Here is a 26,560-nt window from a genome sequence, read left to right as displayed (position 1 = left end):
TCTGTAATATGTATTATATATGGTTAAAATACATCAAACGCCATAAGTATACACGTTTCATATCAATATAGACTGTAACATCCTTATTTTCTTTAGCCAAGATAATAAAACATTTCAGTTACATGAAATGTGAACTTTGACTTATAATAAATAAGTATGTAGCCCAGTAAGTATGAAATCCAGAAAGCTACACAACATGGGGTGGTTCATTTACAAACACAAGTCTAGGTTTTACACTGTTTTTTTTATTAGAAATAATCAAATTGTTGCTTAAATTTACACAAAATGCCAGAAATCTGTGTCATTAACACATTTTTCACCAAAAAATAACAATTTTTAAACCTTCCTTCGAACCTCCTAAGGAACAATGTTAATTAGGAGGTTCGAAGGAAGGTTAAAATTGTCATCACCATTGTCTCATCTGGTCAGAATGCAAAGAAAACAGCCATCAATTAGTTGCAGTATATCTGGGTTTATTTCATTGTTATCAGTGATAGCTTAACTTAAAGGAAGACACACATGGACTGCTAAACTCTGAAAGAGAAAACAAGGTTGGAGTGTAAGTCACTAACGTAAGAATAAAGGTTGAAACTCAGAAGAACAAACCAAACACACCTCAGCTGCTGCCCCATGTGGGAGTGAAAAGAGTGAGCTGAGAGTGAGTGCAGTCCATACATAATGTGTGCCAGGTGAGTTCAATTAATGGACAAACTCCAGAGCCAACAAGTGTGAGAAAGTAAAAGAGGAAACAAGGTAAGTCACAAGGTAAAACTAAAATTAGAGAACAATTGGCTGTCACAATACGATGCCACACATGACACACAAAATTAGTTTGTCTACTACAAGACAGAGGTGCACACCACAGGCCTAAACCCTGCAGGCCTGACAACAGGAGGTGTATCACTCCTCCTGTTCTTCCACCTGAAGACAGTGTTTACGTTGCCTTTGGTGGCTTTTTGGCAGGTACTGTGACATTAACTGGTACCCTCACTGACACACAAAACAAAACAATGAATGCACCACACAAGACAACACAACCCACTAACTACACACTCCAAACACTCTACACATCACAAATCTCTCACATCTCAAAACTCGCTGTCGATATTGCTCTCTTGCTCTCTCTCTCTCTCTCAAGCTCTTGCTGCCGCCACTCGTAAAAATTGACCCTTAAATAACCAAATCCCACATGTTGCCATATCATTTTTTATTGGTCGACATGGTACATTTTCCCACCAATAGGAAAGGGGTGTCATTTTTTCCTCTTCTTTTTTTGCACTGTTCTTAGAAAACGCCGTTTTTATTGTTTCTTCCTGCACTAAACATGACGATATTCAGAAAAGAGCATCACGTACATAGATTTTTTTAATCATAACTCTGGGTTTTAGTGGTCTATCAATAAAATGTACAAACTGGCATATAGTTTGAAGTCTAAACTTTCAACACAAGTTGAAATGAAGACTCAGCCTGGCTGCAGCTTGTTGCTATGTCATTCTAAATCAGTCATGCAGTATATTCACTTTTAGAATTTATATTCAGTGTTAATTGTTGCCAGGCTCAAAGTGTTAATGCTAGCTTATTTTAATAAATAACATTGTGATAAGCAAAACTAGGGGTGGCATGAGATCATTATAGGGTGGCACTTGTCACCCCATGCTATGCCCGTAGATCCGCCCCTGACCACAAGAGCCTCAATACTGTATTTTAGTGCAGCACTTAAATAAATGTACTTTCCATCACTTTAAAGAGTATGTAAACAGGTGTCCATTATTTTTTGGCCACGTCTGACGTCCCGTTAAGAGACTGGCGGACCTCACAGCCTTGAACAGTTTGTTTTGTTTAGTGTTGCAACTCCAAACTGAGCATCAATAAGCTCAGAGTAGATGATGGAGCCTGATGAGCCACTTATTCATTCAGTTTCAGGCATAAACTGTTTTCCTGTTAGCTGCCATAGCAGATGGGAGACAGCACATAAAAGGCTGACAATGTGAGGCCTTTACATGTTTTTCTCTTGTTGGACCAATCACAGAGAGCGACACAATTTAGTTGGCACAGTTTGAGTTCGCCTATTACATCTGTGTGTTCATATACGGCATCCTCTGTCTCGAGAACATATTCATATTGATTAAAATGCACACACACACTAACACACACACACACACACACACACACACACACACACACACACAGTGCACACAATTCACCTCATTAACAGACAGCCTTATTTTTATCTTCCACTCCTCCCGCCCTCGCTTCTATTTCTGTCACTCATTTATGCAAGTCTGTATTTTTAAATTGGTGAGATGCTGAGGATGTGATCATCAATGACGCAGATGCAAGGATGCAAGGGAAGAACCTGTCACCATGTGCATACACACTGCGTGCACACACACACACACACACACACACACACACACACACACACACACTCACATGCACACTTGATGTGAAAGACTTTGTTCAGTTGCATCAAGTTTTATTTTTAATTTCGGGGCACAGCAGGTGAGGGGGAGTGTCCCTGTTATTTCAGGTGCCAGAGATTTTCCCCAAGTATTCTTCCCCATCTGAAATCTCCTCAGCACTTCCCACAAAAACATGGCAACTGTCACCCGGACTGCCAACAGTATGAGTATGACTGGAGAAGTCATGCTGTCCTCCAAGGCTGCCGTGAATCCTGCAGGTGTGAAGTGATATCAGATCTGTTTTCCACAGATTGAACACAACACTTCTCTGACATTAACAAACTCACATCCAACAATGTTTTAAGAACATGAAATGATACAGCTTGTATAATCTGAGGACTTGTCTGGTTTGTTTCATGCAAACATGCACCACCTTTGTCATAAACATGGCAACTACATTGCTCACCCTGCCGTTTGACCTCTGACAGTATCCTCGGGCATTTGGGTGTGTGCTGGCAGCAGGTAATGTACTGTCTACCCTTAGAGGTCTGATGAGCTCACTATTTGTAAGTCCATTTTATGTTGTTCTATCATATATTGTGCTGGCCACATATTTTGAGCACGTCCATAATTTCTGGATGCATTTCATCCAAACAGAGGCAATTTGAAGCCAAGGATTCATAAAAGTTCTTACACACAAACTAGTTCACACCTGTTAGCTTTGATGTTTTAAATTAGCAGAATAGATTTTATTTAATCCCAAACTGGGAAATTCACTTGTTACAGCAGCACATGGACAGGAAGAAAAAGTGAATTAGAGATTTAAAAATAAAAATGGAAAAAATTAAATAAAAAATGTGCACAAAAAGCCAAAATCCTACATTATATATAAATGGTTACTATACACAGTAAGAATCTGATTTCATGTTAAAACCCTTCATTTGTCTTCTGTTTGGACTAACAGCATTCTTTTCAGGTGTGCAGTCTTGAGATTGATTGATTTCCTAATGTTAGTCTTTAATTCTGCAGCGGCAAACTGAAGCTCTAATATTCAGTTTATGAAGCTGTTTAATGCATCATGAGTTTTATGAACAGGACAGCAACTTTGCAGCTCTCTTTCCTCAAGTGCACAGCAGTGACAAGCGAATTAAGGTAGCATGCTTTGAAGCTGAGACACATAATGAGCTGTTTGCTGTCAGGCAACCACAGAGCCATTACATGTGTGAAGCCTCAACACCTCCTTAGAGGTGGAACAGAGATATGGAAAACGCAACATTTGTCAAATTAAAAGAGAAAAATATGTGGAACAGAAGCGTCCTATCCTGGTAAATGGTCCTCTCTCCTATACAACACACCCACAATGATGGCAGCATGTTTAGTTTTTCAAACTAAAAAGACTAAGGTCACACAATGGCACAGTCTTCATCACCATAAATAAACCAAGCCTGGTTGAGCAGGTGCCAATTATCTTTTATGATGGTCTTCAATTATTCATTTAATATATCTAATGGTTTATTTGTTGCTTTAAATCCTAAATAATGTATAATTATATATATATATATACACACACACACACACACACACACACACACACACACACACACACCCCTTTAGAAACATGTTGTAATAATACATCATTTGGTCAAGTATTCAAGCAATAGACAAAACATTCAATAAATCAAAAAGGACAAAAAGCCACTAATTGTCATATTTATTCAAATATAGTATTGGATATGTGCATGTAAAATATACATATACTGGACATGTCTCATAGGTTTCTTTATATCATAATTGCACTTTCTATATCTTTGGCACCTGCACGTGAGGACATAACAGTTTCACCACAGCTATAAACTGAAACTGCATTCAAGGCTTATATGAATTCCCTTTACTACACTATAGATAATATCAAAAGACTTGTTTCATTTTGGTGCTGAAAAAAGAAGTTTGCAGGACAAGACAGTGCAAAGTCTGGAGTAGTTTCTTTAGATTTTGCTTACAAGAGCTCAAATTTTCTTTTGTAGTTTTTTTTTTTTCTTTAAAGTAGCTTTGAGCAGTCTAACATAGAAATAAAATGCCCAAGATAATGGTTTGACAAGGTATATAAAAAACAAACAAACAAAACAAAACAAGGAACCAACAAGGAACCTCTAGCGTTACTAGGTAAAAAACTTGGCACATCTCGGCATGGTGAAGTGTTGTCAAGATTTGTGAAAATTTGAACATAGAAAAATATAAATCTATTTTATTCCTACGTGAAATACATCTGGAAAGAATCTTCTTGGCAACAGCTTCATTTTTCAGCCAAACAAAGATTCCAAGCACACTGGCAGTGCAGTAAAAGGATACCTGATAAAGGGAAAAAACAAACGCACAGTTGAGCATTATCAGTCATTGACCTTCCCAGAGCCTGGACCTCTCTATGAAACAGTGTGGGATCATCTTGACAGAGAATGGAGCAAAAGGCAGCCGACATTGAAAGAAGAGCTTGCAAAATATACAGAAACAAGTGATGGGTAAACACTTTTGCACAGTACTGTTTATATGCAAATTTCAATATTATTACTACCTCTTAAGACTTGGCACTTCAGAAAAATACTTAGAGTCTGAAACAAACACTATAGGAGACATTCCCTTTAACATCCTTCACATGTCAACATCACCAGGTACAGTACATTTAAAAAAAAAAAAAGAAAAAAAAAAAAAAGAAAGAAACCACTGAATACCTGAGAATTCACATGCTGGACGCAAACGTGCATCCTTAACTGTTGATTATTGTCATGATGTCAGTGCATTTGTACCGTGTGCACTGAAGCCAGCAGATGGCAGAGAGGTTTTTTATACTCTCCACTTCCCTCATCAATCAAGTTATTGATGTACTGTCAAGACAATAGCTCAAGGCCGAGAACGAGCTTAAAATTATTGCTTTTGTTCCCAAATGTCCCTTATGTGGTCACTATATCCAACACTGTTGGTCCTTTACTCTTTAGAGGTAAAAACATGTATAGGGGAGGGAGAAGTTGAGGATGTTGGCACTGGAGCAATGACATAATATATTTAAAAAAAACAAAAAAAAAAAAAAACACATGCAGTGCATTTGTTGAACGCATTTCTCTGCCAAAGCTGAAATTCCCTCCATATAATGTGTGAACAGAGCCCCTGGATCCAAGACTTCACCTGGACCTAGGTTACTTTCATATTTGCTCGGGAAAATAAAAATTATGTTTCACCTTGTTTCAATTTGATGTGCACTTGCAAAATGATAATCTCCCCCAATTTCATGGAATCCTCACTTTTACAGTAACTTTATAGAAAACTTTGTAACTTCATTTAGTTTGAGTTTTTATGCGAATCCATGCATACCTTCAGTAATCTTGCCAACAATCTAGCAATTGTTTGAAAATTTTTATAAAAAGACGTAATATTAAAAGTGCATTAAAACAAGAAACAAGACCTGTCATAGTTTTGCACATACATTATTAGGGCAGCCAGCATGATTATAGAAACGGACGGTAAAGTAGGGTTAGAGAAAAGCGCACATTAGCACCATCGGTTTGTTTACATGCTTCAGAGACAGCAGCTCAGAGCCTGCTTAAACTCTGAAATTGCAAAAGGGAGTTAAAAAGCTGCAGAGTAGAATCTTTTCTACAACAGATATGGTCATCTTTGCATTGAACATGCACAAAGCGTTGCGTATGCACACTTTACAATCTGAAATGCATTTAGAGCCAACTTATGGTACTTTAAAAAAAGAAAAAAGAACAGCCAATAAAGTTAGTATCTGAATGCTTTTTGTTGTTCTTCTGGCTGTCTTTCAGTAGATTCAATCTAAAGCAAAACAATGCACACTTCAATAAAACAGGCCAAGCAGCAGTTTTGTTATAAGTACGTTTGAGATGATTTTTATGAATATTCAAAGAACTGTGTTTGACAGATGACGTGTAAGGTTTGGTGGCTGATTCAGTGCTGGTCTACAGCTACATTTGCACTGGTGTGGAGGTGTGTGTTAATATAAAGTGAGAATCATGTGAGTGTGAATTTTTTTTTTTTAAAAACTACAATTAATTTGGACAAATCAGTAGCTGGGGAAATTATTAAAAGGAAGGTCTGCAAAGGAAAAACAGGCAATAGCACCAAAATGCGATCAAGCAGATTATTAGTGCGGTGAAAGTAAAGCCCCATATAACTATGTAAGCACAGTCACTGATCAAGAGGAGATCTCATTAATATAAAATGCAAACTTTGGTGATTCTCAAAGAAAAAGCCCATTTGCAGCTTTAAGAAAAATCAGCTTCTATCATTATTTCAGTACAGAGCCTGAAGAGCAAACAATAAATACTTCCTGTCAGGAATGTGGAAATAGCACTTTAACCACATGAAACAAGTTGAAGAGGTAATTTTCACTGGTAGTAAACTTCTAAGAATGAGTCACTGTACAGACTTTAAGAAGACTGCGTCATGGCTTTATTCTTGACCCGCTGGGAGGAAACGCTTCGACAGTGCAGGTAGACTGAGAGGGGGTGGATGAAGGCCAGCAGGCTGAGTAATGTCAGACCAATGTTCACCTGGAAAAACATGGAGAGAAAATGATGAAGATGTGAGGAGAGAAAGGATGAGATAAGGAGCAAGGATAGATCATAAAAATGTATTTACATATAATGGATCCCCATCCAAGACTTTAACCAGAGCAAAGCAGGGATACTGCAGCAGCGAAAACACCGCAGACAGAGCCATGACCAGACCATACAGCTTCCCAAAGTGGCAGGATGGGAAACTAAACACACACAGAGCGAGAAAGTAAGGAGGAAGGAGATCACACAAGAATGATTTAACCAAGACAGGCAGCAATAATGTGGAAATATTACAGTATCCTATATTTACATGCAGTCTAAGAGCATTTGTACACATTTACTTGTCAGCAGCTGGCGTTAAAGACCCTTTGATGCATTTGAAAATATTTGAAGCTGTGGTCGAGATGATGTCACTGAACAAACTTATAGACCATCCTGGTCACCCTCCGTACAGACTGAGCACTTATTACTCATTTCCATTACTCATGCAGCAGCTTCCTACAATGCATTATTTGTTCTGCTGACTTCACTTTATTGATTAGGAAATATTTTAAATATTTGTTTTTTAATACATTAATTTTTAAATTTAGATTTATACTACTAACAAGGTATTTAAACGATGCTAAATTGGTACTAATGGGCCCAAAAGTCTGCCAAGAAAATCCACCACCAGCCTGAAATGTTGATCCATGCTTTCATGTTGTTTACATCTAATTCTGACTTCAAGAATTTAGACTCAATGTTTTTCCAGTCCTGTGTTCTTCTATTGTAAACTGCAGCCTCAGCTTCCTGTTCTTAGCTGACAGGAGAGGCACACTGTGTGGTCTTCTGCTGCTGTTGAGATGCTCTTCTGCGTCCTTTGGCCGTGGCAAGAGGTTTGAGGTATTTGAATTACTTTTCTCCTCTTATGATCTAGAAGTCCATTCACTTGACCCCTGGGGTTATTAATTTTTATCAATTTTCACCCAGAGAACTGCAGCTCAATGGATATTTTCTCTTTCTTTGACCAACCTTTGTAATCCGGAGAGGAGGTTGCCAAAAAAATCCCAGCGGTTTCCAAAATACGAACTGACTAACTATTTTGTAAGATTTCACTTTTAGGCGTTACTCTACTTACTAAACTTATTTTAATTTGCTGTGTTTAACTTAATTTTAACTGCTGTAACAAAGGCATATCTCAAGTTTGGATAAATGAAATGTTTCACGTTATAATCACAGCTGTTATCTACTGCCATCTAGTGATTAAAAGTGGAAATGCTGGGTAATGCTCACCCCTATAAACATTTTTAAAGAAAAGTGTGTAAACCTGCCTGCCTCTATGCACATATGTATATAGAGGCTGGCTTATTTAAAAACAAACAGGAAAAAAAATGAATTACGTGCCTCATCAAAAATAATTCTTTCTGATAAGTTTCTCTTTTGTGATTGTTTTTTCACCACTTTGATGGATGAGTCATCACTAAAATATGTGTTTTCTGCTGTATTGCAGTTATTTTTTTAAAACCACAGATTTCTTATCTTTTGTGTCTCATTAAATATCAGAAATATTTTGTGGCGTTACAGTTGTGTTGAAAGAGTGCTGTGAAATATAGACTATTCATTGATTAGCGTGCACGTTTGATACTCACGCCACACTGATGAAGGCCGCGTTGCCGCCATAGAGGAAGGAGCGGTTGAGCACCTGCAGGACGAAGGTGAGGTACTGAAGAGGCAGGTATGGGGTGGAGGCACAAATGGAAAACAACAGGCACTGCAGGGCCGTCAGGAAGAGAGAAAGCACCGTCGCCCGCAAGTCCACCTCCTGCTCGCTCTCCCCTACAAACACAATGACTTAAGACTGAAGTGTGCATGTAGCCCTTTATGAATCTGCAGCCAGCCTGAGGGTCTCAGACTCTTCAGATTAACGTGGACAAAGCTTTGCAGACTGTGTCCTCCGAGCTCCCAGACAAATCTTTACATACTGTATGCAAGTTTCCTTTCTTCTCCCCTATCATTAGTCTGAAATAAAGTAAAACTATTAAACAAAACTATCAAACAAGGTACAAAAAGACTGGTTTAAATAGCATGCACAAAAACTAAACCATGACATCATTTCATGTAAACCCATCACTGAATGAATTTATGAAAATTAGTCAATCCACATAGGGATGGGACGTGTTGTCTTTTATTCTACATCAGTATTAGAGTCATGGTGTTACCTTCAGCTCGAGGCTTGCCCTTGTGTCTGTCCATAATGAGGCCGTTCCAGGGAGCACACAGCACGCCACATAGCTGGGTGATCGCAAAGGCATTGGTGTACTGACTCACTGCAGGGACACAAACAAGATGGATAAAAGACAGAGTCCACCAAAATATGAGGCATGAAAGTTCAAAAGGCATCAAAAAACATGGAGTTTTAGTTTGTAAATCATTGCACTTACTGTGTAACCTCAGAGAGTTAACGATAGCTTATTAAAGAAGCAGAATTTAGACACTGATGCATTTTCAAAGTACCTAATGCATGTTGATTTAGTAAAATTACATTCAAATGCTTAGAGCTGAGACAGTGAGTGATGTGGGGTTTGTGTGATTACCCAGTGAGGACTCTCCAGCTGTGAGCCTCTGCAGCATGGGGTTTAGGGTGCCAATGAACAGGTAATGCCTGAGCTGCATCACTGACAGCCAAAGCAGGTGCCACATGAAGAACCTGGACAGCAAACAGTCACGGAAACTCTTCTCTGAGAGAGACGGGAGATCACAGAGATGAGGAAAGAAGCCAAAGAGATACGTAAAAATCACAGTGGATAAATATACTGTCTATGATAGGTTCATTCTTTTTTCTTTCCAAGTTGGGCACAGACCTTGCTTTGCGGATGCATCCTTGTTGAGCGGCACTTCCTCTACCTTCTGTGCATCTCTGTTTTCTGCCACCTCACCAATGCGATTGTCTGATTTACCACAGGTTATCCTGAGGTCAAAGTCAGTGGGGTTAACGGCACGCAGAATGCACTGAGCGATTTCTTTTACATTTACTTTATGAATTGAGTTTATTGGAATTTTAAATTTTGCAGGATGTTTGCATGGAGATGTGGGAAAAAAGAGGTTAAAGTTGAGCATTCAAAGCTTTTTCTTATTACAAACCTCATTCATCCACTAACACACATACACACAAGTCATTTTTTCCTATCTCTAAGTGCTTTCAGCCTAGCATTCACTGTCAGACAGATGCATCAATTTGGGGTTCAGCATCTTGCTCAAGGATACTTTGAGTTTGGTGGTTTGATTCCTGGCACCTCTGGTCTGCATGTCAATCAGCAGACAAACGTTTCTACCTCTTGAGCCACAGGTGAGGAAAATTATACACAATTATAAAATTTCTGCTCTTATGATCAGTTTTAGACTTTGTGTTTATACTGGCAGGGACTCTAGTGCATTAAAAAACAGCTATCCTCATACTGAGGTTTAACTGTTCTGTTGATTTTAATACAACAGTACGCTTTCACTGATGTCCTTGTCATTGGGCCTTCATCATCATTGACTGTAAAGAGCTCTCTTACACAGCTTACTGAGTAAGAGCTTTCTCGGTAAGCACTGGATGCATGTTTGATCTGTTTCCTATGAAAACAGGAACTCTCTATGAGGAAACTATACCGACCACAGCGCTACACTGATTCCTCTTTTTGATTTAGCTATGGCACTCTCCTTTAGCACTAGCTCTCCCCTCCTTGTTTACTCCAGGTTTTGTTCATTGGCAGCAACACAAACACAAGACAAACTAATCAAAGTAAAATTAAACTCATGCATGATCATTTCATGCATCTTCACTGCAGTTTTTATTTTAGCAACCATGCTGCAAGGTACATTTGGCACTTTCCAAACACATTAGTATGTAAATGTACACTGACTGGTCCTTGTATAAAGCTCAAGCAGAAATGCACTACATAACATTTCTGATTCACCCAGTCACATTTTTTCTGCATCCAGGTGCTTTCTATCCAGCATTCCCACTGATTAAAACTGCACATCCCTCCTCTCCTTATGGTCCTTTGTTATTTTAGAACAAATACACTTTGTACTTGAAGTGCAAACGTGTCTGTGACGTCTGCCGTAGATTCATACCCGTATGTGTAGTTATCCGGCAGCGGGTATGGAATCAATTTCCGAGGCAGCAAGAAGAAAGTCCTGAGCAGGTGAATGACGCTGCAGGCGGACAGAAACAGGAAGGAGGAGCGAAGAGCGATGCCACGTTCATGCAACAGCTGCAGGAGAAAAAGATGTGGTGGTGATCATTGGTGCACGAGACAGCATCAATATATCCTGCTGATTCTTTTGTGTGTAAATGTTTCTCACCTTGATGACGAGGAAGAGTGCTGAGGAAGAATCAAAGGCCCCGTTATAAAGAGTGATGATGGTGGAGCGATGTGAGCCAAACAGGTTTCCCACCTTTAGGAAAATTGAATTAAATGTCAGTGTGGGGGCTCGCTTTAAAATTCTTAGTTGATATTGGTCTCCTCTGCATTCATCTCTCTGTTGTTCAGGGTAAAAATACTGTCTATTGCAAGTTTCTGGACAAAAACACACATTGTCACGTAGCCTCTGAAGCACAGACTTTAAGCTTTAATTAAAGAGGTTTAACACACCGATTTAAAAATTACAGCCTCTTTATAGATTTCAATTCTCAGATGCTCAAAAATTTTCAGTGTAAGTATTTGTGTATAAAAGTCTCTTGCGGTCTAGATGCTCTCCCAGACCTGTTATTAACCAGTGCAATCATCTGTGGTCTTTTAGGCCTTTTAGTTTTGCTGAGCTGGCTGCAGCATTCCTCCTTTCCTCGTCTATAACAATGTAGCCGACTGCAGATTTGGGCATACCTAAAGTTTTTGCTATCACCGATAGATACAACTAAATGCGACTACGTCTCTTTGGTCCCTGTGAACAGCGACCAAATGCAAATTCAATATTTGTACCAAGTTTATCTATTTTCCCCACGAAGGGAGGGGAGAGTAGATAAACTTGGTTCAGTTTTTCAGTTAGGAGTCTAGTGTGCACAGCTGAAGATTATTTTTAAATTCTGTGCTATGGTAGATAACAGCTCGAGCCGACGTAATTTTAGTGAAAATCGTGTCAAAGTCAAACCAAATGTGAAAAATGCAGCTGCCTTACAGCAGTGAGCTGCAGCATAAACACCGCTCCGTCTCCTGAACCTCGAGACAGTTTAATGTTTGTCAGTTAGGTTTGGAGCAGAAAGTCTGCACTTCAAATGACACCCAAGTTGTTTGATTTAAAAATCCAGTGCACGCTGTATAGAGGCAAAACTACAAAACCTGTCACTGTCCAAACACTTGGCTGTGGGTCTTGCTCGAGGGGGAATGTAGAATGTGGTTCAAATTCATAAATCATTGTGGCCTTCCCGAGAGGGATTTGTGCAAAAACAAAAAAAAAGTGTGGTGAAGGTGGTTTCTGTGTTTTGGCTTTGTTGCAGTTTGCTGATAGCCTGAGGACAGAGGGGAACGTCTTACATTCACAGAACACTCAGATCATAAAAGGTCACAAAGTCGAACCTCTTTCTTCACACACAGTGCTTTACTGACAAAGTGGGCCATAGGTGAGTCAGTTAGCAAGTCTTAATCGTGTGTCTTTCCAGCTCTTTCAGGTGATCTTCACACAGAGCTCACATGCAAAAGCGCATTTCAGAAGTCCAGAAGTTTAAAGGTTTAAAATGTGACAGGTCTAAAAAGGTTTTACTTTCCCAAACAGGAAAATGATCAAAAAGACATTCTAGAAAAATATATTAGAGTTTTTACAGTTTGGGAAATAGTCAAGCGTATAATAAAATTAATTAAAACTGTCTTATGTGATAGGAGTACCTGCATGTTGGTCATCAGAAATAAGATGCCACCCACAGCCAGGAGGGAGAGAGCTGGGAAGAGCAGGATGGCCAGAACTAAAAAGGAGAAAGAAAGAAAAAAAACATAACAGCTGTAACATTTCTGTTCCTGTTGATATTTATATTTATTTACTCTGATATTTCTTTGAGAACTCTCACCTGAAGTAGAAAAGGCCACCATCACCGTACCTATGGTGTAAAGAAATCTGCAATTGAAAAGTATTATTTGTTATTTGTGCCACACAATTTGCTAAAATTTGTCCTAATAACTGTACAGCACTTTGGCAAACTGGTTGTTTTGAGATGTGTTACATTAATAAACCATCATTCACAAGCAAGTAAATGGGCTTCTGGTGCTGTTTGGAGAGCTTTAATTTCCTTTTCTTGGCCTAAGCATCCTCATCTGCACTTGGTGCCTCTTATGCAACTACTAGTATTCCTTGGCTATTTATTTTCACCCCACCCGGTTTAACTGGAAACATATGTATCTGTTCAGTGCCAGTCTGTTATTGTGGATTTAGATATTTGGGGCAGAACGCTGCAGAGGTATGTCTGGCGTTCTGTTACATGATCAACTTTGAGGAGGGAGGACAGCTTAGTGTTGGAGTCTGAGAATCTGGAGGAGAAAAAAAACCATTACTCTGTGATTAATCGTCTTTCCGTTTTCTTGCCTTCCCCGCTAAATCTGACATTTGATTGAACTTTAGACGGCATCTCTGGCAGCAGAAGAAAATATTTCCTCAAACTGAAAACGTCTTACTCTACTTTTAAAACAATCTTTGGCTATCACACATTAATGTGAGTTTTTTGTTAAAAATCACAAGGAAACTCAAAGATCAGACTGAGATAGAAAAACAATGCTCATTTCGATCTGGGTCATGTGGTCAAATTCAGATGTTAATATTTGTGACACCAGTTGCCTAATTTGGACTGTTTTATTTACGTCCCTAACATGTGAGAAGTTGTAATTAAAATATCAGTCCTGTTACTGGAAAACTGTGGTTCCTCCAGGCCTCCAAATCTGCTGTCAGATCGGATATCCAAGTATTTCAGGAAATTCACGCATCCATCATTTTGTGGTAATCTGAGTTATGGGCCTGAAAGTCCATATTTGCGCGCCATAATTCCTGATATCTTCCCTAAAAAAACTGATCTCAAGTAGTTTTCTAGATAATGGAATTTAAAAGTGGACTCTCAAAAACAGATGCTATAAAAATGTCTAACCACCAACTTTAACTTTTGAAATTCAACATGGGAGAAGGGACCAGAAGTTCTGCACAAGTCCTATTAAGGAGTGGATCCTTCCTCTGGAATTGTCAGGAAAATCTGGGATATCGGGTGGAAGGTATTAAATGAAGTGACATGGATGACCCTTAACACCACGGGCAGACATTCTTCTCAATAGATGGTTTCATGTTTTTAGTCAAAATATGTCTGTTTACCTAAAAAACAGACGACCGTTGCAGTTAGGAGGTTTTTTTTGTTTGTTTTTTTTAAGTCCATTTTATTTGTGGACAGGATATATTAGAATTACCTGCAGAATTTCAATAAACCATCACATCTCGAGGAAAAACTAATTACAAGTTAAACTGTGCAGTTGTTGCTCAAAAGTTATCACATCTTATTGGTGCTCTTTACTAGTTTGTCACTTCATTTCTCTTAACATGGTTGTTGAGCTTTTAGTGCTACGTACGAGTATATTTTTCATATGAATGTTCTTGATTAGAATGATTAATTGACTATTTAAGGTGCTGGACTTACATTCCGTAGAGCCGAGTCACTGTAGTACCAAACCGGTCAAAAAGGAAACCATTCGGCAGCGTCAGGAAGTTGTTCATAAAAGAAGCAATGGTAAAAATAAGCGAGAACTGTTCATCCTGTTCGGTGCAATCTGCAGAAACAAAGGTTAGAAAAGACAGAAGCAACAGGTGATCGATTAATTTCCATTCTTCAGCCATTTTCAAGTTTATTTTGTTGCTCAAAGTTGTGAAGGTGAGAACATCAAACTGACCTAAAACATGTGTTCCATTGACTCCTGTGCCGTTGACACACAGAGAGCTGAAGTACCCTTCTTCCTTGAGGACAAACACAAGAGAAGCCCAACCAAACACGGCTCCAGCGAAACACAGGCACTCCACCAGACCTGTGGTGAAGGTGAGGCAGCGCCGCACCGATAAACCGCTCCCAGACCCTGGCATGGTCGCACAGGCTCAGGCTCACACTCGAAAGTACGTCACAAACTTGTACACATTCAGAGGGGGCTTCACTCACAGCACCTGCTAAAAGAACCAAACCAAAACACTGCATTTTATTCTTATGTTTAAAGAAAAATAAGAGCGATGTGACCATATAACAGCAGTCATTTATTTTGTCTAGCAGTCATGGTTTGTTTCCATTCCAGGCCTGTTGCTGCATGCCAATCTCTTCCTTATCCCACCTTCCCTGTGTCTCCATCCCTTCCAAACTGAAAGGGAAAAACTACGAGAAATCTACTACGAGAAAATAAAAAAAACAGAACGCCTTAAGTCAAAACATTTTCAGCTGCGTAAGAGCTGTAACTGAAAACATCTGGACACAAAATGCCCTGCTCAAGATTAGGTCACCCCTCCAGAGACACATATTGCATAAATTCATAGGTTACACAAAAAGAAGTTATTCCCACTAAGATTAACCTCATGTTGCCACAAAGAGGAAGTAGTCCATATAAACAAAACGCTCTGTTGTTCAGTTACGATGATTTCCAGGTCATTACTGTCTTGTACTCACAGTTCAGCCTCCAAGCGTCTCCACAAATGCTCTTAAACCACAAACTTGAGCCCCTCGCGCTTGCTTTATATAGAAGAGGTCTTCCTTCCTCTTCCTCATCAGTTCCCTCCCTCAGTTTTTTTCTCCTCTCTGCTCTGTAGGAGAGAAAATAGTCTTCGCGGTGCTAGTGGCTAAAGAAAACAAAAACTTGTGCGCGTATAGCCGACCAAATAGCAGAGCCACATACACTGTGGGAGAAAGTACAGATGTGGATGCTGGGAGGCTAAGACAGTTTAGCCAAAAGATCATGTGACTCAGACAGGGGAGGGGAAAAATAACCAAAAAAAAAAAAAACCGTGAGTGCCGTGTGGAACCCTCTTTGTCACAGCTGGTGCATGTGGAAAAAAGAAGATGTGTGATAGGTTTTCTCTCCTTGACAGGCTGTAAAAAGGATGCTGCCGTAACTCAAGACTCTCCATGGTGCTCCAGGCTACTGAGAAACAATGCATAATTAGCCCCTCGCTAAAATTAAAAGGAGGAGAGGGTTAAAATAAGGCTTCTATATAAGGGATTAACTTTGCACGCAACCCCCCCCCCCCAAAAAAAACCAAATCCAACAAGAACGCAAAGTCAAGTGGTGACACTGAGGGGGAAGAAAAAAAAAAAAAAAAAAGCACGGATAGTCAGAACAGAAAGGTTTCACTATTCTAATAACCTGTTACAATGGAGTAAAATGAGTAAAAAGTAAAGTGCCTGCAGTGTTTGATGCTGTCTGACTCATTCAAAGAAGAGTCAAAGAAAGCTGCACACCACACTGAAAGATTCCAGACAAAAAGCGTCTGCTATGTTTCATAGATGGCCCTCAGTTTGAATTCAGGGTACAGACACCCTCTCTACTTTGAAGATCAGGTTTAAAACTTTCCTTTCCCCCTCACTCTGCATTCAAGCATTAGTCATTCATCTCTGTCTCTCTTCCAGAGCCTGTCTTTTATCCAGTCTTCCTCCCCTTACACCCAACTGGTCGCAGCAGATGACTGACCCTCCATGAGCCTGGTTCTGCTGAAGGTTTCTTCCTGACAGTGACAGATGAAAGGCTAGTGGCAGACTTAAAAGCCTGTCTTCAGCTTGTCTAGTTTCTAAAGATTTTAAGGACATGCTGCACACCACGCTGAAATATTCCAGGGTTTTGGCTAATAGCACTTTGGGAATCATCCTGTTGGGTCAAAATACTATTTTTTGTCTATCAACCTGTGCACTTTTTTATAGATTATATAGATAGAAATGGAAATACATTGTGTTACTGACAGCCAGTTCCAAAAACAAAGTGCTTAAAGCTACAATTTCAAGCTGGTTCATTGCCAAGTTGTCCGTTATGTATAAGCAACACTGCTTCATCCCTTGAGGTAGGTTCATTTTAATGCTTGAATGATTCATAGGCTATTGGTAAGAATAAATAAATAAATAAATGAATGAATGAATCAGACTTTCAGAAATTCTCATCTTTGCCAAAAATGTGAAAAAGAAATATTGTCACAAACTTACTTTTCAGAAGGTTTATGCATTTGTGCCCAGCATGATAAAGAAAAATGAGTCATTTCTAAACTTTTCTGCATAAGAAGCAAAGAAGTGAAACACAATGATTCAGAAACATGGCCTCCAGTGGGGCATTCCTATCAGAAAGCTTATTCAAAAAAGTTCTCACCCAATGTGACTTTTTAAAGTTTCACTGGTCAAACACCAACTAAACCATTTTAATAAACTCCATAATAGAATATAATCACGCTTAATCAGTTTGACTTTCTCACAGTCTCTCCCCTGTAAGCGTATATGAAACTAACAAGTCTGCAGCAGTGGCTGGGTGTCCTCAGGAGTGGGCTGATACACCTCATTTCCAGTTAACATATTTAAGCTTGGTCTCCACCCTCAGTCATTGCCATATACTGTAGTAGTCCACTAATAGTAAAGTCCTTCAGGCCACTTGAAACCATAAATATTACAAACTTGCTTATCTAGTATCCCTTGCTCGGATTTGCATTTTCCCCTTTTAGGAATCCAAACATGGGAAAAACCTGTAAAACTTGCCTGACCCACTCACTCACCTGAATAAGATGTGTTCAGTCGTGTAAAGGACTATTCAAAGATTCTGACCAAGTTCAGGTTTGCTGGAGTGCTTTGTTGTCTCACATCATAATTCTGTTCATTAAATCCAAATATTCCACAGTGCTCAATTCCTCAGTGTGAACTCTGGCACAACGCATATGCTAGTGGAGCACATTGCATGGTCAAAAAAAAAAAAAAAAGTGTCACGCTCCTTTTAAATCAGAAGTGCTTTCATCCGACAGCGTGCCATTTTGCAGATATTCAGGCTTACTGCCCAAGTCACAGTCATAAAACACCAGAAAACACACTCATGAAGTTCACACACATTATTTCACATCCCAGTTTTTGTACAGCATCCTTTATTATATTGCTGGTAATTGTAAATTGGTAAATGAGCCTTAGCCCTGTGATTAGAGTAGTGTACCCCGACTCTTGCCCTGTGCTAGAGATATGTTCCATTCGCCCTGCAACCGTGAATTAGACAAGCTGAACATAATGGCTAGATTGATATCCTTAACCTATTAAATAATTCATCTTCTACAGTGAAGGTGAACCTTCAAAATATGTGGTTATTTCTTAATACATGAGACAAAATTCCATATTATAGCTTCAAGGATAGGCCTTTGTTTTTAGCATCCAAATATTCTTTAAGTCACTCTATCAAAAAGGTTTGCATGATCAAAGTTCAAAAAACACACCACTGGAACAAGTTCAGTAACATCCATTCATTCTCTGCACTCACCTAAATCCCTCATACAGGTTTGAGGTTTTACAGTCATTGTTACGCCTTTTAAGCTAATGTGCAGTTATAAGAGATAACTAGCTTACCTGATTATTTTGATTCAACCATTTTTCGACACAACACTGAGTTTTATACAAATTGCACTAATCACTCTTTCTCTGTTGCGTGCATTAAACTTCGACTGCTCCAGGTCTTCATGGTTACTCAAAGCAGGTGGCTGAGGGAAGAGCTGTTTGAAATACAGAGGCTAATGGACCAAACCACTTGTTGTGATACCTGTGGGGTTCATGGATTTTCTTTGTGGTGAGTTTAGTTGTTATCCCTGTGATTTTTCCCCTTTGCATCCATAATGGTTTGCTCCACTACTCTAGGTTCATGGTGCTCTCGTGTGTTTTAGCTCTCTTTGTTAAAGTGAGTTTTTTTAAGCAGTAATTTATGAGCAGTGTATTTTTAGTTTGCCCTACTTATTTGCTAAATTTATCTGACTTGCATTAAATAGTATTTTTGATGCTTTTGTTTCATTTTGATTTAAATAAAAGACACTTTTTGAACAGCACAGCTTGGTCCCCTACAGTCACTGTGACAGCCTGCACTCAGACTCCAGAGATGATCGATTATAACCAGATGATGATTGATTTCCGAGCGTCAGTTTTCTTTAGTTTGAGGTTGTTGGGAAGGCTGGAGGATGGCCACAGTGACATTACTACAAACAAATAAAGTAATTTGATTTCACCAACATGTGATTTGTTTTTATTTGCATTTTTGGGTGTGGGATGCTACGATGTCACTGTTGCTAAAGCAAACGAGAAATCACAGCACATATTGTTGTGTGATCTATGGCAGTTACAAAACATACTGTTTAAGGTCATTCTTATTAAAAACATTGTTTTTGTATCAATGGGTTTCTGCTGCTGCAGGAAGTTAAAGAGGGTGTTATGAGAGGGCAGAGATGTAAATGGAAGTATTACTATAAAAACAGACATATATCATCATCACTACTCATCACAAGACACAGCTCACACACTCATGGCTTGACACGCAACAAGCTTGAGCACACTTCCTGAAACCAAAGCTTTCTATGTGCGTGTGTAAGTGGAGCTTTAGCCTCACTGGAAAGATGACCAAAGGTCTTAAAGCACATGACCTCTTTCTGGTTACAGTCCAGAGTCACTATAGTTTAACGTCCCGTCAAAATGGACTCCAACTCTAATGGTGACCCTAGGTGACATGATACGCAGGAAGTAAGTGTAACAAGTAAAGAATGACGTGCCACCGTACATTTTATTCACACGAAGGATGATGATGCAGAACGACACCAAGGGCACATTTCTCTTGACTTTCACGTTTCTGTTCTGCCGCTGCGGCAGATCAAACCTCGCCAGTGAGAGACAGATCAAGTTTCTACCTCTACCTCACAAATGATTAAGGGACTACAAACACTACAGTTACCATTATTTGGCACAAATCCCAGGAACAGTCATATGTATAAATGTATTTGGTGCGTACCTTTTCTCCTAGGCCCTCCATTATATGCTGGCTCACAGCAACCACAATTCAAAGCAGCTGACAGCTGGTATGCTGTGCCCAGTGTCCAGCCTTTTGTTGGCCCATCCCAGCATTTTGAAACATGCTACATGAGCTAATATAGTGCTGTGCAAAGCTCTTGAGCCAACGCTCATTTCTTTATAATTTAAGCCAGAATTTCTCGTAACTGTTTAAATTAGTCTTGAATAATAGTTTTCAAGGCTTTCTGGAAGTTTTTCTTTGAACATGGGCTGCTTTTTTAGTCCAGTCCAGGCCATGAAATCTTTGTTAAGCCACTTAATACTTACCTATGAGTCATGTAGGGCCTATATAAAAATGCACCTAACTCAAGTGATGAAACATTGTTGCAACTACACATAAGAACCAATTTTAAATGAGACATTTAGGCACTTTGTTACAAGCAGCCTGATGCAAAACAGATATTTTGTTCCCATTCCTTTAGTCAAATCTATGAGAAATGCCAAAGAGAACACAGTTTGATGCGCATAAAATAGTAATCAGAAATGGTCTCAGTGGAGGAGTGGCTGTCACGGAGCCATTTTTAAACAAGGGAAATGTGGAGAAAAGGATGAGTTATGCCAAATTTAAAAAATAATACAATTTGGTAATGAAAAACATAAACATCCATATTGCTGACAAATGTGAGCTCAGTTTTAATTATTCAGTTAAAAGTAGTTTAGTGCTTCTGCAGCAGTCGTGGTAACTAGCATGGCTGAGGATGACACTGGGTGGGCGGGCCTATGCAGGTCAGATTCATGCCTCTTGGAAACTACAAAGAGGTCATTCTTCAGCTTGTGCAGCTATTTTAAAGCACGAAAACAAGAAAATTGCAAAAGAAATCGAATGGAAATGTGAAATGTAACGTTAACTATTCGATGTGTGGTGAGTTCGCTGTATTTGTCACAAATTAGTAAAATGTCTTAGTTTAAACATTTGATAGTTCTTCTATGTTCTAATGTGAATAAAATGTGGGTTTATGAGATTTGGGAATCATTGCAATATGTTTTTATTTGAATTTCTCACAACGTCCCAACTGTTTCTGAATTGGGGTTGTAAATCAGCAATCATCAAAACTTTGAGAACCAGTGAATTAATAATAGCATTATGGCGCCCAAAAATGTCCAACTGTTTTATTCAGGTGATGTGAACCGAAATAGTGGAAAGAAATAGATTATGTTTGACAATCACTTAACAAAATGCCACATCCTGTTGGGAAAATTCAAACAACAGCTCAGAAATATAAATATCAAGAAGCTACTTTCAGCCGCTCCGCATGTTTTTAAAGTGTGACCGTACAAATAATTTTTCACTCACATCTCCACAAATGGATTTGTGTTTCCTCCAAACTGTACTTGTTAGGCAAATATCTAAACCACTACACTGTATGCCACACCAGAATGATAAAAACTTAAAACTTGGAATAACTTTAGACAACAAAAGCACCTAAACATTTGTAAACTGTGCTCTTCTTAAAAACAGCCAGACTTCACAGGACAGCATAACAGGCTGGCACTCAATTTGCAATAAAAATATTATATGCATCAAAAAATGCACATAGTAATCTTAACATTAAAAAGTTCTCTTAAAGAACTAAACCCACATCAACATCCATCGAGCACTGATTCGACCAGTGCTGCTTGCAGGCTTTGGCTTGGCCACTGTTATTTTCTCGAGACCCAAAGACATGGTTGACCTGAGGCAGATTTTGGTGTTTGATGTTTGAGTTTTAAAGATGAGAAGCTCCTCTCTCCAGAGTGACTGAAAGAGTTAACAACAGACAAAAGGCAACACTAACATTTCCACAGATATCAGAAGCTGTTCCTTGTAAATGTAACCAAACATCTCGCTGGGAGGAAGATCCACGATCCGGAAAGGCACAGTAAGCAGCACTGACCTTCAGACAACTGCCACTGTATCAACTCTGACTCCTGGCCATGTGTGCTCGACTGACTGCCAGCTAAGTTAATGTTGGCAAAGTAAACAAAAGAAACAATGTTGCGCGACCAGAAGTTATGTTATTCAAGTGTCACTCCCCCAAAGCTAAGGCAGCAGCATTTAATTATTTTCCATTATATTTATTCATTATTAACTGTTCCACTCACCACTGTCTGGTCTAGCTTTTTTCTCCTCTTCCTCTTTTTTCACTCACAGAACTTTAAATCCTCCAAGTTTTCACTGACTGGTTTTTGTTGTTGTCTTTTGGTTTGTTTAAACAGGATCACGCACGTCACAAAACGTGAGTGAGTGGAGTCAGGTGGGGGCCTCATAGGGAGTCCAGGTCTGCACTACTGTCACTGCAAACTTTGACCACCACCCACCAATAAACAACTTTACAGGTATTGACGAATGGATTTTGTTACAGTTTTTGTTGTAAGCTAGGCTACAACAAAGCTAGATTTTCATCTGAGTCTGCAAAAAAAAGACAATCTCTTTAAAACTTTTGTCAAAACGATGCATTTCACTATAAGATCCGATCACCAAAGAGGACTTTGGTAATAATATGCTTCATAAAAGTGATTCTGGAGCTTTTTGGGCGTATCTGGAAGTTCAGTCAATTTGTCTGATTATGAATCAAACCAGGTCATGATGGTTGCCTTTAGGGTTATGAGTTTTAGGAAAAGTAAATGAGTGTCCTGATATAAAAAAACAAGCATGTATATGATTATTCATGTGACTGGATATAAACATACATACATGCATAAATCAGTATTTTAGTGTGACTCTTCTGCAGAAAATGACTGTGATCAATCCTCAGAAGTGATGGAAATCTGTGTGTGTGTGCTGTATTGCATAACGGGCAGCCAAACACACTCTTCATTCGTGCCAGTCCGATAAGTGCCAACATCAGCAAACCGTTGGACAGGAAATTGTCACATGTCATCGCATTTACATTTCTTTAAAATTTGATCCCCAAATAGAGAAACCACGGGACTCATGTTCGCCATCACATTCACTACTTCCTCTTTCTGAAAACGTTTAGGTAAAAGAAAAAGTTAGTGCCACATGTGACTTATGAGATTAGCTGGTGACAAAAATTCTAAACATAGGATTTTGTCACAAGATTTACAGTTTTATTCTTTAGGTTATGTGTACTGTTCCAAAATGCTGGCGAGTTTTGGCTTGCACGGTGTGCGGCTGTCAGGTTGGATGAGGACGCTCCTCAACTGAACAGGTGTGACGTTTGTTTGCGACTTCTGAAACCTGAAGTTTGGCATTTTGCCTGCCACCAGGATGTTTTTAAGAACCATCAGTCACGAGTCAGTGGGTGGATCTGACTGTTGATATGGCTGCACCCCTCAATAACAAGTGAGCTCGAACCTAAAGCACAATCTTCTTTATTGTCTACTGTGCTGTAAACAAAATGAAGATCATGTTGTAGTAAATAAGACTTAAAACTATTGACTGAAGCCGTAACCAATCAGGAAAGTGTCAACTGAGTTCTTAAATCAAGTGAGCAGTAGTGTAATGTTGTCATAGACTCCTGCACAGTTGAAACAGTTTCACTTTTTCATACCAAGAGGCCAAATCTTTGTTATAGCATGCGAGGGAGTCAAAATTGAAGTTATGTGAAGGTTCACTGGTATGAATAAATCAATGACCATGTGACCTTTGGCAAACGGACAAACACAGACCTAGTTAATGTTTAAAAGTTAAAGAACAGGTGTTTTTAACTCTTTCCCTCATAAAGATGACATCGGACGACATTCCCCCGCCCACCCTTAATGATGAATTTTCACACTACAGTATAAAACACTAAAGATGAAAGATGTTTCAGGGATTTTCCAAGGCTAGATGCAGAGGCAGAGATCGCACTAAATTCTGATGCAGACCCAGACTTTTTTTTTTATAAGCAAGCCTGAAACATGACCGAAACTGCTCAGTTCAGAAAACAGCTTCAAGAGTTACTCCTAGCAGGTTTTAAAGAGCTCGAAAGATGCTAAAACTCTCTAAATAACAATCTGTTTACTGACAACAAAGCATTCATATATGCATAATTAATGCTAATCATTTTTAGTTTAACTCGATGGACATATCTATTGCTGAACACCAAGAAAACCCTTCCATACACATGATCGATGATGTAGTTGATGCATAAAAATGCAGTTATCTTAAGTTTATAGGACGGTAAAGAATCTTCAAAATTTATTTTTTATTCCTTTTAAGACCACAACCACATTTTTCAGATAAACGTTCAAAAATAAAGAGAGGGAGCTGTGGATTTTGTCCCAATCAATAATACTGATACAGACTTGGACACAGATATCTCGGCCTCATATCTTAAAGGCCAGAACGATTACAGCAGGAAGAGCAAAGTAGCAATAGTCGCCCTTTTTGTTTGTGACATCAGGAAATGGGTGTTGTTTTAAGACAGACTTGCAAAATTAGGAAACTATTCTTTAAGCACACATACACCGCCACTTTATTAGTTACACCATGCTAGTAGTAAGTAGTAGAACTACCTTAATTCTTTGTGGTACAAGGTGCTGGAATCCCTGCTCAGAGATTTTGGTTCATATTTACATAACAACATCACACAGTGGCCGCAGAATTGTCTGCTGCACATCCATGATGCACTCCTACATTGAACCACATCCGAAAAATGCTATTTTGGATTGAGATTTGGTGGCTTTATAGGCCATTTGAGTGACGTAAATTTCTTAAATGGTGAGTTATCCTGCTGGATCCCTTTATGACCACAGTGTACCCATCTTCTGATGGGAACACTATGGTCATAAAGGGATGGACATGGTCAGCAATAGCGTTCAGGTGTTTAAACAATGCTTACTTGGTAGTCCAAATGTTGCAGCAGAGATCGATAGTCATCAGACCAGGCAATGTTTTTCCAATCTACTATAAGTACTATTAGTTTTGTTGAGCTTCAGTTTCCTGTTCTTAGGTGAAAGGAGTGGTACCTGTTGTGACCTTCTGCTCCTGTTGCCCATCTGCTTCAAGGTTCTGCATACCTTGCTTTATAAGCACTGTTTATTTGCATTACTGTTACCCTCCAATCACATCACATCAGAATGACCGTTCACCTCTGACCTCTGACATCAACAAAGTGCTAATGGTTTGTTTGTGCTCTGGCACAAGCAACCACACAACCTCCAAAGGCACTTACATTACATAAATCTGACCACATCTTTTCAAATTTAAAACAACATATAAAAAGCTTCACCAGCAAAAAGCTAGAGCTCCTTTATAAACCGTATGGAGTAAACTAGTGATTGTTAAAATACCCCAGGAATATCAAGGATGTGGTCACATGTTTTATTACCTTCCAATATTTTCGTGGTTTTACAGCAAAACACAAAAAGTTTATTTATTTATTTGTATTTATTAATAAATATAAAATTCAGCATACAGTCTGAAAAATACCACAAGATTGAAATGGCTAAATATTTATTTCATACTTCCTATTTTCATAAATATAAATATAAATATAAATATAAATGTTGTTACATGTGATTCTACTAATCAGCTCTTACTCTTTTTATTTGCTGTATGCACTTAAAAAATACAAGAGGCGTCAGTGTGTTTTTTTTAAGCTGTAATCTACTACAGTGTCACTGCTGCTCGGTGCAGTGTCTGCACAGCCAGACCATTATGATGTTGATGCTCTGTTTGTGTGCACACACAAAACTGCAGGCAGGCCTGCCCTCATTAGAAAACAGCTTCGAGTCTATTTTTAGTCTGCAGCTTTGTCTGAAGTCTTTGTAAGAGGGGATGTACACTTACGTGATATTGTGATCTCCTGCAGCGATCCCATTGTCCATTAAATCCACCGTTGTTCGTCCTATAACATGAAAGCAGCCTGGAGAAAGGACTCGGGAGAATTGTGCGCTCTCACACACCCTCCCATTATATGAGTACTAGCTGGTTTGCTGCTCCCAGCTCTGGTCTTTGCTCAGGTCTGAATCCTCTACAAAACTTAATTTCTTAAAAACACACACAAATATTTTAATTAGAAAAGCTTTAGATACTCTTCAAAACTTGCTCGTCTTCACTAAATTCAGCTCCTTGTGCTATTCATCTGCCTCATGATGAACTACTAGCTATGTGTTTGATAGAATACGCTAGCTCATGGAAGTGTGCATATGATCCTTTTGCGCCACCGTGTGACCATAAGGGGAAAAAAATGCAAAAATGCGCTGAGTAAAACGTTACAACGTGTCCCTCAGGTGCGAGGGTTATATTGAGTTCACGGAACAATATAGGATTGCATGTAAATAAGAATAAAGCCTCACTGGTTTGCATGAGATCCATCAAAAGTGTGGGAAAACTGGATAAATGAATAGATAAATTAAGAATAAAAACAAAAACAGCAAATCATTTCTTGCGTTTTTGATGCTGACATGTTTACTTCTTCTTGGACGAACTACTTTCACTTAAAAAAACGAGTGAGATAATTGCCTGAAACCACATTTGATCCTGTCCCCTCTATCTCTACTTCTTCTTCCACTGACTTACATTGTAATGTACTGTGATGCTGAAACATCCTCTTGGTGTTTATGTGTCCTTTTCCTCCCCATTCTCCAGCTGTTTCCGGCTCCATAGGTAAATGTTTTTACTGCTGAATCTTTTTGTTTGC

At 39.0% G+C, this 26,560-nt stretch overlaps 1 protein-coding gene across 6 annotated transcripts; it reads right to left on the bottom strand.

The window, feature by feature from the left end:
• Positions 1–4,098: 4,098 nt before the first annotated feature.
• Positions 4,099–26,025, bottom strand: slc43a3b (solute carrier family 43 member 3b). 6 transcript variants are annotated; one of them, XM_039618644.1, is made up of 13 exons: positions 25,708–26,025; positions 14,851–15,118; positions 14,601–14,730; positions 12,999–13,045; positions 12,820–12,896; positions 11,303–11,395; positions 11,072–11,211; positions 9,814–9,920; positions 9,547–9,690; positions 9,172–9,279; positions 8,602–8,788; positions 7,056–7,176; positions 4,099–6,967 (listed from the first exon to the last, which is right to left on the bottom strand). In XM_039618644.1, exons 2-13 carry the CDS (start codon positions 15,035–15,037, stop codon positions 6,845–6,847), a joined length of 1,464 nt encoding a protein of 487 aa, XP_039474578.1. In that variant the 5' UTR covers positions 15,038–15,118; positions 25,708–26,025; the 3' UTR covers positions 4,099–6,844. The 6 variants fall into 6 exon arrangements, with proteins under 6 accessions (XP_039474578.1, XP_039474585.1, XP_031612179.1 ...); XM_039618651.1 differs by having other exon boundaries at positions 14,851–15,115; XM_031756319.2 differs by lacking the exon at positions 25,708–26,025 and adding an exon at positions 18,513–18,639.
• Positions 26,026–26,560: the final 535 nt, after the last annotated feature.

This window comes from Oreochromis aureus, linkage group 2 (genome assembly GCF_013358895.1).
Source record: "Oreochromis aureus strain Israel breed Guangdong linkage group 2, ZZ_aureus, whole genome shotgun sequence".
In the NCBI taxonomy this organism is placed as follows: Eukaryota; Metazoa; Chordata; class Actinopteri; order Cichliformes; family Cichlidae; genus Oreochromis; species Oreochromis aureus.
The sequence above is the reverse complement of the archived record's forward strand: the minus strand, read 5'-3'. Positions and strand labels throughout refer to the sequence as shown.